The sequence below is a fragment of the Rutilus rutilus genome (genome assembly GCF_951802725.1).
Source record: "Rutilus rutilus genome assembly, chromosome: 10".
NCBI classification, from domain to species: domain Eukaryota; kingdom Metazoa; phylum Chordata; class Actinopteri; order Cypriniformes; family Leuciscidae; genus Rutilus; species Rutilus rutilus.
The window spans coordinates 3,082,676-3,100,352 of NC_140215.1; the positions used below are offsets into that span (position 1 = coordinate 3,082,676).

A 17,677-nucleotide genomic window follows, 5' to 3' on the forward strand; every position below is an offset into this window, starting at 1 on the left:
ATTTTGAAGATAAATAAAATATCCTGATTGGAAATTTTTGAAGTCAAATGCATCATCCTGGTACCAAGTAATATGTGCATATAACTGTAATGAGCTACCATTATTTTCCTTTTATTATAGTTATCATGGCTTTATTGTCATTATTATATTGTCCAAGTACTATTTCTTTAGTTAAAGTGTTAATTTATTTGTGTCTATATAAATAAATACAATAAAAACCTAAAAAAAGAATTATATATATAGATCAAATAGTGTCTTAAGCATTATGTCTTTCTACTATAACATTGCCCAGGGATTGAAATTGATGATAATAATGATGTGTTGCACAACACCTGTTGTATTTGTGTTCGGTCACCTTCCTGTTTAATTTAAACAAACTTAACAGCAAGACGCACCCCGAGTGAAGTTTACAGCGCTGAAACAGTCCAACTGGATAAATAGACGTGCTGTAATGTGTTTGACCTGTGCTGCTCACTCTGAGAGGTGAAGGAACCGCGGCGCTATCATGACCAGTGGCACGAGAAGCCCAAGTTCAGCCGTTTAGCATCAATTAGATGTGGAATGCTGGGAATCCAACAGCTTGTTTTCCGGAATAACAAGATAGCGGAGCAGAGCCGCTCTGTGCAAATATTGAGGAATTCTTTCCATGCCGGCCCACCAGCGATCACGCGTTGGAGTGGGTGGACTGTGGGAAAAATCTTGCCAAACAGAGAAATTAAATATACAAGGAGCTATTAGATTATGCTCTTTTTTTTATTTTTATATTCTTTATTTCCCCTAGGATATTTATACATTTGTCAAACTATGAGCTCTTTTGGCCCTCTTAAAACACACTAGTTTATTTGATTTGTCTATTAATAACGTAAACGCATCACCCAAGAATTTGATCAATTTTGCCTTCGTGTTCTAAAACCATCACTTTTCTGAACCAACGGATGTCTTTTCTATCACATCTGAAATTTGCATTCTGCGCTGAAATTGGCATTTGATCAAAATATTCTGTTCATAAGTGATGTTTACTAGTGCTCTCAAACGATTAAAACATTTAATCGCGATTAATCGCAATTAATCGCACATTTGTATCTATTCTAAATGTCCCTTGATTTCTTTTTGTCCCATTATCTGTTCTCATTTTAATGCTCTGATCAACATGGAAAAGTGGATCGGCTTGCTTTGTGCAAATGTTTTTTTATTGAAAACAACATTGGCATATACTGTAGTGTTCAATTTCACACTAACATTCTCACTCGGAGCAAATAATGACATCAGAGAGTTCACATCAGCTGTGTGTGTGCTTGGCCATCCAGTGGTGTTTCAGACTGGACGCGCTGCGATGATCGCTCAGTTCACAACGACAGAACACACAGATCACTTTGGTCTTGTCAAGGGAACCATTTGGCAACTTTATAAAAGTAAACTTTCCATTCAGAATCTTATTGGCATCCATTTCTGCGTCTCGCGCTCGCCATCCTCTCAAAACGTAACGTTAGCCTACTACTCTTCGGCCGGCTCGCAAACCCAAACAAGTGTGTGCACGCGGCGTGCCTGTTGTTTTGTTTCCGGTCTAGCTAGATCCGGTGCGGTGTTGTAGTTTTTCTAACGTTATTAGTAGCAAACAGCATGTGAAAAAAACTACAAAGTTTGCTAGGCCAAAAAGAACGTTAATCTCGCGATAAAAAAATGTACGCCGTTAAAATGGGTTTGCGTTAACGCTGTTAATAACTAGGGATGTCCCGATCCGATCCACGTTATCGGTATCTTGCCGATACTGGCCCAAAACGCTAGATCGGATATCGGAGGGGAGAAAAATAATTATCCGATACCTATGATCGATACCTATTAGGGGTGGAACGGTACATGTATTTGTACTGAACATACGTTCGGTGCATGGATTTACACGGAGAATACACGGCATAAAAATAAATAAAACTCGCGTGCACATTAATTAATGTGATACTGTTAGATACACGCATAGACATATGCGGGAACGTGCGTCTGTATCGCTTCAAACGCTCGCTTTATCATTATACGCGCGCGGCGCGTCCTATTCGCTTTGGACGAGCGAATGGATTCAAACTGTTCAAGCATTGAACTAGACGCGATAGACGCGAATTTGACGCTCTATTCGCGTTTGGTGTGAACGCAGCAAAATGAATAGGCTGCGATGTCAAGATTGCATTGCTGGAATATGTGTGTGTGTGTGTGTGTGTGTGTGTGTGTCAGAGAGAGAGAGGCACGGGCGCGATCGAACAGTGGAAACATAAAAACATACTGCGTCATTTTCATACAGGACATCATTAAAACTGCAAAAAGTGTTCACACATTCTACATTGAATAAAAAAGAAAATCAAATGTGTTTTTAAAAGTAGTATTATTTTATACAGAAATAAATTATTTATAATTCAGATGAGAATAAAGTTAAAGTTAATTAAAATTTTAAGGAAACAAATATATTGATCTGAAATATAGCAAATAAATTTCAAACTCATTCAGGTACAATTACCAAACATATCTCAAGGTCTTTTGAATAAAGGGTGGCAGTCTTTCATTATCACCTGTTGTGGACTATATACTGGAGAAGTATTTGTTCTCCATTTGAGTGAGATGTTTTTATTTGGCTAATTGAGCAAAGAGCCTCCATATATTTTATTATTAGTAGTATTAGTTCAAGAATAAAATAAAAATATCGGATTGATATCGGTATCGGCAAATAGCCAAAGCTGCGGTATCGGTATCGTATCGGAAGTGAAAAAGTGGTATCGGGACATCCCTATTAATAACGCGTTTAACTGACAGCACTGATGTTTACCTTGATTTTTCTTTTCTTTTTTACACTATACACATCTTATATTTCATCTCAAACTCTTTTCTGACACTGTTGTCTTCTTGGAAAACAAGTACACTAACATTTCAGAAAACATTTAGTGGCAGTATTTTGGTGTACATTTTTTGTCAGCATTTTCACACGACAATTGCTACAAAAGTTTAGATTATTGTAGTTTTAAAATGTTAATAATTCATATTTTAATGATAGGTAGTAGCAAACATAAACAATAAAGGCATGGTATTTTTTAAAAGTCAATGTTGCACTTTTCACAAATAATTTTCAAAGCAGAAAATTGTGATGTTAATCGTTAATGTTTATTATATGTATTCATGCCTTACAGTCACATTCAACAGATTACAGCTGGGCGATAATATAGTTTACGTTTTCCGATGATACAAGCAATGTGACCTCCATTAAAGAAAGTGTAAATCTCTTCGCTTTAATAAAAATCAATGCCCCAGGGATATTAAAGAGCCTGTAGTCAAAGTATGTATTTCTAAGGTCTCTTTGGAGAATTTTCTCTAGGGTGGAGTGTAACTCTAGACTGTAAGATCTTCTGAATGTACCAAACCAACTGTGTACAAACCTGCTGCTTCATGTGAAAAATCTCTCGTGTTTCCACAGCTTAATCGTGAAGGGATTCCTGGAGTCACGCCATGTTCAAGGCCGTGCTGAAGAAGAGCAGAGACGGTGGGAAAAACAAGAAGGATGCAGGTATGGAATTTTTGACATTGATGTCTTACTTTTGAATGAGTCAAATTGCAGCTGATTTGTTGATTCATACAAAATAAAGCCCATCAGAAGACAGTAGACTTGTAAATATGTACTAATTGAAGGCGGTACATGAACAAGATTGCTTCAGGATGCCTGATGATGTAATGTGAGCGATATGCATCGGAGATCTGTCAGCGTGAACCGGATCAAAGTGTGGGATTTATTCACTGGGATTTATGATGTGGTTTCTGGTTTATGTCACTGTTGTGGAAACAGGTGTGCAGGAGCTCCCAACGCTCTGGGAGAATTACGGAGGTGCGTGCACGTGCGCACTTGAATTCCCTGGGATAATGGGATGTTGCTATGGAAATATTTATGGTGATTTGGCTTCGACGTAACAGCAAAAATTAAGATAGAAACCCCAAACCCAAAAGCGGTTGTGCTCTAAAACCTAGTTAGTCGCTTCGATGATTTCCTGAAGATCATGTGCTGTCATGTACACATCACTGTCTGTGCTTTACACTACTGACATCATTGACAATTCATCATGGGGCCTTTGAAACCTCACAAGACAGCGTTACAATGAATTCCCTGAAATGTTGTTTTCAGTTGTACGAACATGTTCATCATGCATGAATCATGTTGTACACACCCGTTTTTTTTGTCTCTGCATCAGTGAAAACACTTGTAGTTGATGCTGTGATCATCCAGTAAAACTATACAGTATTTTGGTGCACATTCATCTGCCATTTGGTAGAAGCTCATCAAATTAGACGGATCTGAACCTGGACAGGTTGCTTGATGTTCTCGCAGCTCATGGTACTCTATTACATGATTTTACTGACTCAAATCCAATGTAAATTCTAGGCTCTGAAACAAAAACATATTTTCTTTTATCTAGTGTAGTGTTTGTTCATGTTGGTGTCTGTCTAATTCGACTAGATTCTCCCAAGTAACAGATGTGTGCCAAAAATGCTGCAAGTATTCATTGAAAATGCAGCTGTTGACGTTTGCATTTTTATTCTTTTCATTTAGCTTTCAGTGTGAGGATTTATTATTTAACAAGTCTAGACTTGTTATTTTGTTCCTTTGTTGCTGTATTTGTTGTCATCCCTGTAGATTTAGAGCTCTGCTTATTACGACAGACGGCCCACTTCGTCTCTCAGCCGGAAATGCTTCACGAAGTCACAGGTCTGGCTCTATCCGTTTCCTCTCTTTCTTTCTCCTGTTCATGATCCCACTGGGACGGTTCCCGTCGTTCCATCCCTGCTGTTGCCTTGAATAAGGAATGACATGTTTTGTCAGCTCTTGATGTGGTGGATGCTGGAATCGCTTTGCTTGTCATGTCATTTGATGACGTCCCGGTGGGGAATTAGTGGCATATATATATATTTTTTTTACATCCAGGCCGGCTGGGAAATGTGGACTGCAAACTCGAGATGAATAGCAGCACATGTTGTCGACGCTTTACTGAATATCATATTGCCGTTCTGAAAGGCTTTAGAGCTCAGATTCAGTCTTGAGTTACTGATGCCTTCACACTACCTTAGAATGCTGAGTAGGGCTTGACAATGAAGGTGGCCCGCGGCCAGTGTAAGAGAGGATCGGACCTGTTGACGGATCCATCACTTGTGCCAGTGCTGAACTTATGCTGTCAGTAAGCAAACCGAGATGCAAACGAGTGAGAGAACATGCACACAGACTGCATTCAAAATGTGACTGTTAAACGATTAATTTTGGCGCTGTATAAAATTAACACTCACCAAGCGCCAAATGCGAGTAAAAATCGGCATTGGTGAGGCGAGTAAATGAAACGGTTGTCACTCGCTGGTTGGCCGGTAACATTTTCATGAATTCTAACAATGCATGGACATGAAAAAATGACAATATTCAAGAAGACTCGAAAGGGAGCTCATTTTGTTACTCGTGCACTGTGTGGAAAGTCTTGGGTGCACAAACATCCGAAGTGCTCGCCCAGAAAGCCGAATCTCACATCATCTTGCACTTGAGTGGACAAATTCACATACATTTATGTAAAAAAAAAATAAAATAATGTATCCTAGTAAACATAGTTGGTTAGGTCTTAAGTGAACGTAAGCAGTTGAGAAAGTAAATGCATGCGTACAGAATCAGTATATTAGATCCGTGCATTCACTCTTAAAGGAGAACTCCGGTCAATTTTAACATTGAGCTCATTTTTTTGTACATTTGGAGTGCTGTCAATACAGAGAACAACGACAAAAATCGGTGTTGCCTACACCGAGTTATCCTCGTTTTAAAATTTGCACCCTGTTGACTTCAATGGGGCAAGTTTTAAACCTGCTTTTAGCCTCTTAACATCCTTGATGTGTCATTACAAGTGCACAGAAAATGTGAGTGATTCCTTCTGAGTGAACACGAGTGAATCTGACTGCAGTAGATGTGAAAGATATGTATAAAAATGATGTTATTTAAGCCAGCGCAAATACCTGTGTTTACATCCTGTTTTCGGTTGAAGTCCAAAGTAGTCGATTGCCGAGTTCACGCGCATAGGTTTAGTTACCTATGATCACGCGCGTGAACTCGGCAATCGACTACTTTCGTTGTTCCCTGTATTGACAGCACTCCAAATGTACAAAAAAATGAGCTCAATGTTAAAATTGACCGGAGTTCTCCTTTAAAGTGACAGTAGCCTAATATTCTTGCTGCCGGCTGTTTTTAATGTTAATCAAACAAAGGACAAAGAAAAAAATCACTCACTGCTCTTGAGTGTTTTACTTGGGGATGCACCAATGTGAAAATTTTGGTTGATACCGATAACCGATAATTCTTTATATTTGAAAGTCGATAATCGATATATTGGCCGATAAATCAAACAAACAGTGTCTCAGCTGAAGGAAATAATCCATTTTTTATCGCCTTTTAAATATCAGCCAAAATTTCTATCCGATAACGATAGTAAAAATGAACATATATTGGCCGATATATCGTGCATCCCTAGTTTTACTCTCTTTCTCTCTCTCTCTCTATGATAAAGTGAATCAAATCACACAATCACTGAGATTTGAATTAAATCTACTAACCCAGCTGTCCCTGTGAAGAAGTGTAACTCAGTTCAGAAGTACAGCAGGAACATGCTATGAAGAATTCATGAAACCTTGTCAATCAATATCATTGTAATTTTTTTTTTCCAGCTGAGGTACGATAAACATTGACAGCCAATCAGAAAGTGCTCGCGCATTTAAAGTGGCAGAAACTGCAACGCTCTTAGAATAAACAGAATGACATGGTGTGCTGGTGTAGACGCCAATATAGTTATTGTTACAGTTGTTATAGTTATAGGTAGTTGATCAATATGAGGTATCTTAGAAGGCTGTCTACTTTTTGGATCAGCTTTCGTGTCTGGGATGTGCCCTAAATTGCTGTCTAGTTAATCTAGGTTTTGGGAAGAGATCTCAAACAGAGCTCTTGACTAATGTGACTCTTAGGTTTAGCAGTTTGTGTCTGTGGAATATTGACTTTAGTATTGTCTGCCTTGTCCTTAAATGTTACGGGCCCTTGGTGATTTGTAACAGTAATGAGTAAAGGAGAAAGCCCTGATCTTTTTTTAACTGCACGGTAGAGGAGCAAATGTTGTCGGTTTGGCCTGCAGCGGCTCTCCAGGGAGTTTGAAAGGGATCATGGAAACTCTTCCCTGATGCCAAAGACCACAGCCATTATCCCACACAATCTCCAATCTCAAAATCAGCCCTTCAATCTATTTTTTTTTTCCCTCCCTCTCTGACTTCTCCAAAACCCAGTGAGCTTCCCTACGTCGGCCACATTTTAAGGAATCATAGGCACGCTCCCAACATTGAATGACTGTTCGAAAAGCAATGCAGCTTTATTTTGCATCACATCCTTTTTGGGGAAGTTGACAATCTCATAATGGACTGGAAACAAGCTCTATACATCACGTACTTCACCCAAATATAAGGCAAAAGAGCATTGATAAACTGAAGCTCAGTCTTATAAAGAATAATTTTAGTAATCCAAATAGACTCAATATTTGTGTATGTTGTATTGCGTTGTCTTATTTTGGTAATATTTATATACTATTACAGTTTTTTAACAATATTTTGAATTAGCTTTTATTTTTTATATTTTCAGTTTTCATATTATAGTTGATTTTTTTGGAAATATAGTTGTGTTTTGTCATTTATTATGATTATTATTTTGTTTAAATATTACTATTTAGGTTTAATTTATTTTTTCATTTCAGTTTTAGTTAAAATTTTAGTGCTTAAACTTATTTCAGTCGAGTTTTCAATGCGCTTCATGCTTATGTATAGCATTCCAAATCAGTCACTTATAAGCTCAGTAGGTGTGTGTGTGTGTGTGTGTGTGTGTGTGTGCAGGTTTTATTTTTTCCAGTCTAGTTGGCGTGAACATGATCATGCATTTTTCTTTGTACATGCTTGAGGTCGCCTTTTCCATTTTGACCCACACCACATCGAAGGGCTTTCCACACATCTGACACATGTCTGTGGTTTTGTCTTTTTCATCCTGTTTTTTAAAGTATTCCGGTTGTGGCTTTGAGTTTTAAAGGTGTTCAGGGTCTTTGATCAGCTCTCTGGCTTGTAAAGGTCACATTTCCAGCCGTCGTCACTGCTCTTAATGATTTTGAGCTTCTGAATGGATTACGATGTTCTTGTTAAATTAGACCCAAGGATTCATTTGTGGTGTTTTCTGGGTAATAGTATTGCTAGGGGCAAATAAAAGCGGTTTTATTTTTCCCCTAATTACATTACCCCAATTCATTTTTTTGGATTCTGTGTTTTATTTAATAAATATTTATCACCAAAAATGGATATGATCATTAATAAATCTATTAAAATGTAATCAAATGAAAATATAACAGGTCTTTTACAACTCAACATTGCATTTTCTTTGTGCCTCACAACAGAGGTTTACTGTATAAATAAAAATTTTTTTGTTGTGATAGGCCTATTCCTTAAAAAAATTATGTTTTAATATTGTAAATTTGCATTATTATTATTTTGAGAAGTACATTTTACTATAATAGTGAAATATATCATACATTTCAAACAACTTCAAGTTGTTTGTGGTGTTTTGTAACACTGATTTGAATAATTGTAGTCCTACTTTTGATTTACCGGTAGTCATCTCATCCATAATTTTCCAAATTCTGTGACATTCCATATTATACTATAAATTCCATTTTTATGACTGAGTTCCACATTTTCCACTTTGCAGAAATCATAGGGCACTATTATTTCTAATACTTAAGAGTTAATGACATGATATTAAAGTTGAGTTTGTGTGTTGTCCTCCAGACTTGAATGACCACTCACATCATGTGGTGCATGGTCAAGCATCACTCACAATATTTCTTTGATATTTGAAGTATGTGATGTGTCTTTTTGCATCAAAACGTCCACTCTTAATCTTGATCTGGAACTAGAGCCCCGGCAGCTTCACAGATGTGCTTCAGTTACTGCAGTGCACCATGGGAAGGGACAGTTTTATGAGCCCACGAAAGGAAACACTTTGAGGTCTGTTCACCTGCGATGCCTCGTAATCTCCAGGTTCACATCTGAACACAACATTGACATTTTTAAGTTCATTATAGCAGATCGGTTTCACCCGAGGCATTTGCGGGACCACAACCAAACCTCTGCCCTTTGACCTCGTAAACTATTGGAAGGACTTTCAGTGTGCTTTAACAAGGGCATGGTGACTTGTATTTCTGATTTGACTGCATTCATTTGAGTTTGTAATAGAAATTCAGCCACAGTCAGAGCAAATGCGAAAATATTGAGATATATATATTGAATATTGCAAATCAAATCGTTATTTTTTTATGTTTTTTTGATACATCTATGATCTAGAAGCTCTAATGTCCAAGTCCAGCTTGTTTTTGAGTTTGCATTGAATTGAATCGTGTCCCATCACTGCACTAAAACATAATTTATCACGCCACTTTAATCATGCCTTTGTGTTAAAGTTGTTATGGCTGCACAATGCTGATTCTTTTTTACTTTTTGTCCCCAAACTACAGCTAAGGTCTCTACACACTGGCTTCTTCACTCAACACGTGCTTTGAAAACCGCCCATTAATAATCAGATTAGAAACACAGGATATAAAAACTGAGACTCGCACACACACACACACACACACACACAATCAGAATCGTCAGTGAGTTGTGGACCTGTGCTTCTGCTCTGCGTGTGTGGATGTGTGTGTTAGTGCAATGACCTTACACAAACGATCACGAGGACACGTGAACTATTGATCAGTGTGTTTGAAGTTTCCCGGTAACGGCATTGAGGAGCTGAGGAATGCAGGACTGAGTAAATGTTATTATCGGCAGAAAATGTGGTCCGAGTATCCTAGTGAAGAGCCTCTTCGTTTTAATCACTGTCTGTACAAAACTGAAAACCTTTGTGTGTTTTCCACAGCAGGAGGACGGTCATAAATTAGGAGCATGACAGTGTTTAGCCGTTTCTGTCTAGCAGTGACCTTTGGTGACCTGAATGCAGTCAGTGGGCGCTTCACCAGCACTGTTGTTTCAGCTGTGTGTGTGTTTGAGCGTGTGTGTGTAGTTGGTAGCTTTTGTCTGAGTGGACACAGTTGGCTGCGGTCAGATTGGTTGGATTGTGGCCGAACTACTGAGGGTCTGGAACGCACCGCTTTCTTTTGAAGTTCTCAGGTTGTTCTGGTTTTGCCAAGGAGAGTGAGGGTAATTTAAGGACCGGATATGTTGTATATATTAGTGGAAAGACTTCAATATTTGATATTCCTGATGCTGCTCTGCTTCCTTTGTTGTTAGGATCACAAAAAGTGACATTTTAGGCTAGTTTGCCGTACAGCGCTCGTCGATGTCAAAATGACTGAGATGGCCAATCAAATCAAATGAATGAGTGTGAATTCCAACACTGCGCTTTTAGAGTGTGTGGTAAGATGTAAGTAAGCTAAACATTTAATATTTGACAACAGTTTTACAATAGAAATGTTCAGTGACCAACAGAAATGATGCAAACTAAAGTCACCGTTTTGAATTGAAAATATGCTATTATTTACATGATTCATGTAATTCATAACTGAATGTGCATGAACTGATATTGCAAAATGCATATACTAGTTCATGAAAGCTAGCGAATACAAAGCTAGGGACTTGCAAAGTGTTACCTATGAAATTTACGTATGTTTTTAGCTAAAGAAACCTGTAATATTTTAATTTATTAATTTATGTTGAATACGTTCTGTAAAACTTCTCATTTTAATATATTCATATTTATATATTTATTTCATATAGCACATTTCAGTTCAGCACTGTTTTACTTGGAGTGTTATGTTTTTTTTATATTTTTTTATATCCAGTATCCATTTTAAAAATATCGGTTGATTAATCGGTTATCGGCACGAACGGTCAAACCTAAATATCGGTATCGGTAAAATCGGTCGACCTCTAGTTTAAATTGATTACTTCATAACTATAATAAATTTTTTTTATTGTCTGGAATGTAGTGAGAAATATTTTTATATTTTAGCTAGTGATGCACTGAATTGTTTACTAAAACACTGAAAACCGAAACCTAAAATAACTTTATTTAATATTAAATAACATAAATAATAATAAATAATAACTTTTTTTTAAATATTTTATTTTTTATTTTTTTATGATCAATAATTAATCAGCCCTCAAACAAAAAGTTGTATATAAACATTTAAATTTGCACATTTTAATGAGAGTTGTGTTTCTACTCTACAGTTTATTTGTTGTTGTGTCTGTCATAAAACTTTTCCTGGTTGCTGAAAATGTTGAGATCTTTCCTGCTTCTTGATGGACTTGGTGGTTTCTGTGAAATCTACAGCTTTTCCTCTCATCACGTTCTCATCTAACATCATCTAATTCTCGTCTAAACACAAGAAGTTTTCTCCGAATAGTTGAGATTCCAGGTCAGCCTGTGGACAGGATATTAATTTCCCTTGAAACATTCTTCAAGCACTTTTACTCAGGAGTCTCATATCTTTGTTTTCCATGTGAGAGCTGAAACCTGAAGCCTGAATCTCTCTGGTCCGTTCGGGCTGTGCTCTAATCATCTCTGGGCCCATTGCTGGGGATCAGACTAGTGAAATATTAAGCAGGCAAGGGAAAACCAAACTATTTGAAATCTTGCTTCCTTTCCCAGAAATATTTTGTCAAAAGCATCAGGGGTGGTTGGTAGGAATGTGCGATATGAATCCCGTAATAGCACAATTGTTGTTTTAATGATGTGGAAGTTGATATTATAAAGTATGTCACTCACTCTGCAAAAAAACAAACACAAATTCCCGGAGAGAGTGCACGCTTTCACTACATGACCCCAACATTCAGGAGAAAGAAATGCCCCTTTTTGTCCTATATTTCTATACGATATGCAGGTATGCGGTTTTTCCTGAATATCTGCACAATTGCAAATGTGATACTGATTTTTATACATCAGTCAAATAAACAAGAAGATAATATTGTGAGTTACATTTTTAGTCTGTTTTTGCTCTATTTCGCCAACAAAAACAGCTCTAAACCAAGCAAATTACCCGCTGTATAAACGGTATAGATAAAATCTGCATATGCATTTGGCATATAGCATCTTAGTTCTAGCATAATTTTGTTAAGTCTAGCAAAGCATTTCAAGATAGTTATGTGTATTCTGCTGGTTGACATGAAAGTGTGTTTGACTGTAGCCTTGATTTTACCCAAGATATTTCAGGACCTGAATGTTTCTTTCTTTACACCTGACCATCCCCTGTTATTCAGACCACTGATCCAAGGATAATAAAGAGAAACCTCCTGGAAAATTCCACCCGTGATGTTTTTACCCAGCTGTGGCCTTTAACATCACGCTGTACCTGTATCTCGTCTGCGTCAGAGTGGTTTTCAGAGGCGGTTTGTTGACAGATATGGACATGTCTGCACGGACAGGGAGCCACAGGTGTGTTTTAAACCCCCTAAACCACACTGGCCCCGTTCATAAGACCCCAGATGACCTGAGAGACCAGTGAGGACCACAGGTGATAGACAGCTGGACCAGCCTTCCCATAATGCCCTGCTTACATTGACCATCTAGTACCTACATTTACATTTAATAATTTAGCAGACGCTTTTATCCAAAGCGACTTACAAATGAGGTGAGCAATAGAAGCAGTCAGACCAGCAATAGGGCAACAATATGCAAGTAATATGACCAGTCCCAGTTAGTCTAGCACAGTACACAGTTAAAAAAATAATAATATATAAATAGATATTAGAGGTGTAACAATATGTCGTGTCACAATATATCGCAATACAAAAATGCATCTGTATAGTTTGTGAGAACTGAGAAAAAATTTGTCTAAAGTAATTCTGTATTTTCAGCTTCAGAATCATGAATATTGTTATTCTGGTGTCTCTATTGTCCTGTGCATTGGGTTTCCAGCACCAAGTCCAAGCCTGTTCATTTCCACACACACAATGTAATATCAAAGTTAGCATTTAAATCAACAATTGTTAACCTTTTATCATATGTCTTGGAGTATCGCAATAATATCGTATCGTGAGTTCAGTATCGTGATATGTGGGTATCGTTACACCCCTAATAGATATAGAATAGTAAGTGTTTGTATAAATGGCTCAAGTGTTTCTTGAAAATGGCTTAAGACTCGGGTTGAGTTAGGCAGGTCTTCCCACCAGCAGAGAACCGTCCACATAAAGGTCTGTGGAAGTGATTTTGTGCCTCTTTGGGATGATGGCATCACAAATTTCTGGATGGCACGTAAGTCTGAAGTAATGAGTTTAGGTAAAAGGGGAGCAGAGCCAGTGGTTGTTCTGTAGGCAAAAGTCAGTGACTTGAATTTGATGTGAGTGGCTATTGACAACCATCGCAAGTTTATGAGAGGTATGACGTGTGCTCTCTTCGGTTCATTAAAGAATTGGATCAGTTCTGGATCAGTTGCAGGGGTTTGACAGTGATGCTGGAAGGCCTGCCAAGAGAGCATTACAATAGTCCAGTCTGGAGAGAACAAGAACTTGGACAAGGAGTTGTGGAGCATATATTAATGACCTGATCATCCTGATGTTGCATAAGGCAAATCTGCAGGACCGGGCAGTTCTAGCAATGTGGTCTGATCATCAATCACAAAGGTTCCTAGCTGTCCTGGATGGGAGTTATGGTTGAAGAAACCTAGCTGAATGGAGAAGTTGTGATGAAGTGTTGACCACAAGCAGTTCGGAGGCCGGTTGCATAAACCGCTAACACCTAACTACACGCGACGGCACGACGTGCGATTAAAGGTTATTTTCCATGTTGATCAGAGTGTTTGTCCTATCCAGCCGCGACGGCGACACAAACAACACAAAGTGTGGCAGTGATAATCTCAGGTGCTGTTTATGTGCTTTATTTAATGTTAAAAGTGTGTCATGTGACTTTGAATATCATGTAGTGCTCCAGCTTTGTAGCTGTAAAAGCAACAGTGGATAATTCACCTCAGATCTTGAAATTAAACAAATGGAAACAAGAACGTTCAAACCGTGAACAAACAAGTGTATTCTTTGACGAAGATTGTTTTAGTAACTCAGTAGCCTGTGTATTTCTTATAATGTTTAAATGGTGTAATATTTGTGAATTTGATTATGTAACTTATTCATTTTCTTGTGAGTGCCGTCAAGATTACTCTCTGGTGCCGTGAGACTCCGCCCACACTCTGTTCTGATTGGCTGACTCCGCCCACACGCTGTTCTGATTGGCTGACTCCACCCACACGCTGTTCTGATTGGCTGACTTCGCCCACACGCTGTTCTGATTGGCTGCGGGTTTTGATAGATTTTGACGCATCTCGCAGTCGCGTCTAGTGTGGACAGACAAATTATTATTTGTCACTGGAATCTTATCGCATCGCATCTGGTTAGGTCACGGTGTAAGACTAGTCTTACAAATTAGACATACATGCTTTTTCTTTAAGACCGTTTATAACTTTTTAAAATTAGTAACATAAAAATGTAGATTGGCCTAATCTGATACCGAAATGTAAAACTGGTTGCCACTTGACTAACAGTTAGTGCGTCATACTAGATCTTAAGACACTGTCTTAACATAATAGCTATGTTATGCAACTGGTCCCTTTGTTTTTGCAGGGTTGAGTTGAAGGTGGTGGTCCTTCATTCAGCAGTAAATGTCTGTCAGGCAGGCCGATATACGAGCAGGTACCGTCGGCTCATCTGGCTGGAATGACAGATCTTAGTGATGTCACGTAGATGGAGAAGAGAAGTGGTTTTATCCCGGCTACCCCGATAGTGGAATATGCCCGTGCACAATATGCAACTGGATTTTTCTGCCAAACTTGGGCAAATCTTGTGATGCATGCAATTCCAGTCCCATTGGACCATGCCACTTTTGTGTGCATTAATATGCACCGACGGCCAATGAATGACTATGAAAGACAGTGAAAGAATTAAAAGGAAAGGTGAGAGGTTGTAAGTGAGTTTGCCGGCTGTTGCCTGCCAAGGTCTTGTAAACAGACGTCGTGAGCGTGTCCCTGACTCATGTCCATTCCCATGGAGCTGTTATTCTGCTTGTCTGGTAATGTGAGAGCTGGGTTGGGACACGTGAGGACACACCTGAACACCCAGACCTCAAAGACACTGTGTGTGTGTGTGTGTGCGCGCGGTTACAGCAACGCCCAGCTAATAGCTGCCTCTTGGGTGTTCAGAGGCTTCTGGTTCTCGAGCAGGTCTTCCTCAAATGATTTCTTTGTCTATTTTTAACCTTTGTTTTCTCAGAGCTCAGTCTGACCGGAGTGAACCACGCAATGGTAGAGATTCTTCAATGCCATTTATACTGCGGTATCCACAACGTTTTTATAAAAAAAAAAGTGACACTAAGCAGAAACTACCAGTGTACTTCCAGGCACTTCCAGCGTAGACGGCTTTATTGCATGAAACTGATGTAGTTGTGACGATGCACGGTGTAAATGCAGAGATGACATGGGCATATGAATGAATATCTAATGTTTTTACATCTGCTTAACATGTCAAATCAAGTCTAGCCACCTTTATTGATATAGCGCTTCAAACAATACAGATTGTTTAAAAGCAGCTTTAACAGTGATAACAGGAAACAATGATTCAATGATGCAAACAGAGGTTTGTTCGGCTGTACAGCAGATATAAAAGAAAAGTGTGTCATAGTTCATCTGAAGTCAGTTCAGTGTTGATTCAGTTCCGTTGTAAAGATCATCAATTATTAAATGAGTTCATCTATAAAGAAGTTCAGCTCAGTTCAGTTCTTATCTGATAGTGTCAGTACAGTCAAATGATATTGTTAAATATAAAGTGTCCCCAACTAAGCAAGCCAGAGGCGATGTGGCTTATACAGGCCGAATGTAGTGTCTGAACTAGTTATAACTTTAGTTTTAACACTTTTTGAATTTCACTTGTTTCATAACATGAACGCATTGATGGCTGTCATTCAGTAGAGAATAAATAATGTGATCTTTTTGCTTGTGACTCCATCAAGTTCCAAATAATATGAGTATATAAGTATTAAATTAATAATGGATTTGCTTATTTAATAGGGGTGTAACGATTCATCAACTACATCGATGTATCGATTTATATTCCTACGATCCAACTACATCGATCTGTGCTCGGCAAGTTGGTCTTCCGGACGACATATATCGATCTAACATCGTTTTAAAAGGTAATGAATCGATTGTATCGATACTAGGAAATAACGCATTGGATTTAAGCACGTCAGACTTTATATGGATGTTTTTTCTTAGCACTTTTAATGATAAAGGCGTTAAACGTTACTCGATTCAGTCTGCCCTATCTGTGACGTCGTCGCCATGCGTGACGCGCCAGCCGCAGCGCAAAGTCTCTCACCTCAGAAAAACGGACTTTCCTGTCCTCTCAGCCGCTATACTGCAGTAGCGCGCACTCTTCAATTGCACGCGCAAATGCGCCGGCGCGCACTGTATCACTTCACTAAAGTGCAAAAGACATACGAGAATGCAACGTCGTAAATTTAGTAAGTTAAGAAATAAAAGTAAAATACCAATAAATTATGTTATTGGTACGTCATGTGTGTTGCTATTCATCAGGAGCAGTTTCCATGTTTCTTTACCAGTTCTTCTAAGTATTGTGTATCACCATGGTAGCCTAATTGTTGTTTGTTTCCATAACAAAATGCCACTTACTGGTTATGTTGTATATTTTTTTTTATGACTGGTGGCTCATACCAAGATTGTATTAACAAAAACTAGTTTGGGACTGCTATTTAATAGCTTAACCTCGCAGTGCCTACTGTTTATCAGTATTTGTCATATTCGTACAAATTAAAGTAAAGGGGGACAGAACTTGTGTGTCAACAATTTTTGTGTAAACAAATGTATTATAATAGGCCTATATAATTCCTAAAAAGGTGGGTCGCGGCTTGATGACCATGGGGAGATGTGGGTCCCATGGCCAAACTATTCAAAACATCATTCAATGTTGTGATAATCGTAATTAATAATCACAATTACAATTTCAAGGGAATAATCGACAATTATAATTTTTGGCATAATCGTTCAGTCCTACTTTATTCAAATAAAATGTGAATGCATTTGACATTTAATTGTTGTTTACTTGTTTGTTTATATCCATAATTAATTGATACCTGATTCCCTTACAAGAATTTTTGGCTAAAAAGTCACTGAATCGTTTCGGATCGTAAAACGAATCGTTACACCCCTATTATTTAATATAAAACATTTTAAGTTGTAAATATTTCAGTTTTTCATCACTACATGCCTGCAGTGTAATACTGTATAGTAACGCATTACTTACTCTATATGAGAGGTGTTATCAAAGCTCTGTATAAAAATAACAGAAAATCACAAACAACACAATTAATTGTTGCTTGAATGTTTGTCTTCAGTAGAAAACATCACATTCTTTAAAAAGTGTGCAGGACAAATGCTCACTTATACTGTTGCAGTAAAAGTAAAAAACTTATTCACAAGCTTATAAACATTTCTGTGTATGTAACTGTACAACCCTTCCCCAAAAAGCACTTTCTTTGTTTTTAATCTCTTTCAAATTGACAAGACAATACGGCATCCTATATTCTTACATACAAAAAAACATAACCTGG

The 17,677-nt window shown here is 38.0% G+C and overlaps 1 protein-coding gene across 1 annotated transcript in view; it reads left to right on the plus strand.

Moving 5' to 3' along the window:
* Positions 1 to 17,677, plus strand: part of tanc1b (tetratricopeptide repeat, ankyrin repeat and coiled-coil containing 1b) — a 184,503-nt gene that overhangs the window by 20,555 nt on the left and 146,271 nt on the right. The window contains exon 2 of the mRNA XM_084420453.1: positions 3,452 to 3,541. Within this exon, the coding sequence (XP_084276579.1) occupies positions 3,484 to 3,541 (58 nt within the window). The 5' untranslated portion in view covers positions 3,452 to 3,483. The remainder of the gene's footprint in view (positions 1 to 3,451; positions 3,542 to 17,677) is intronic.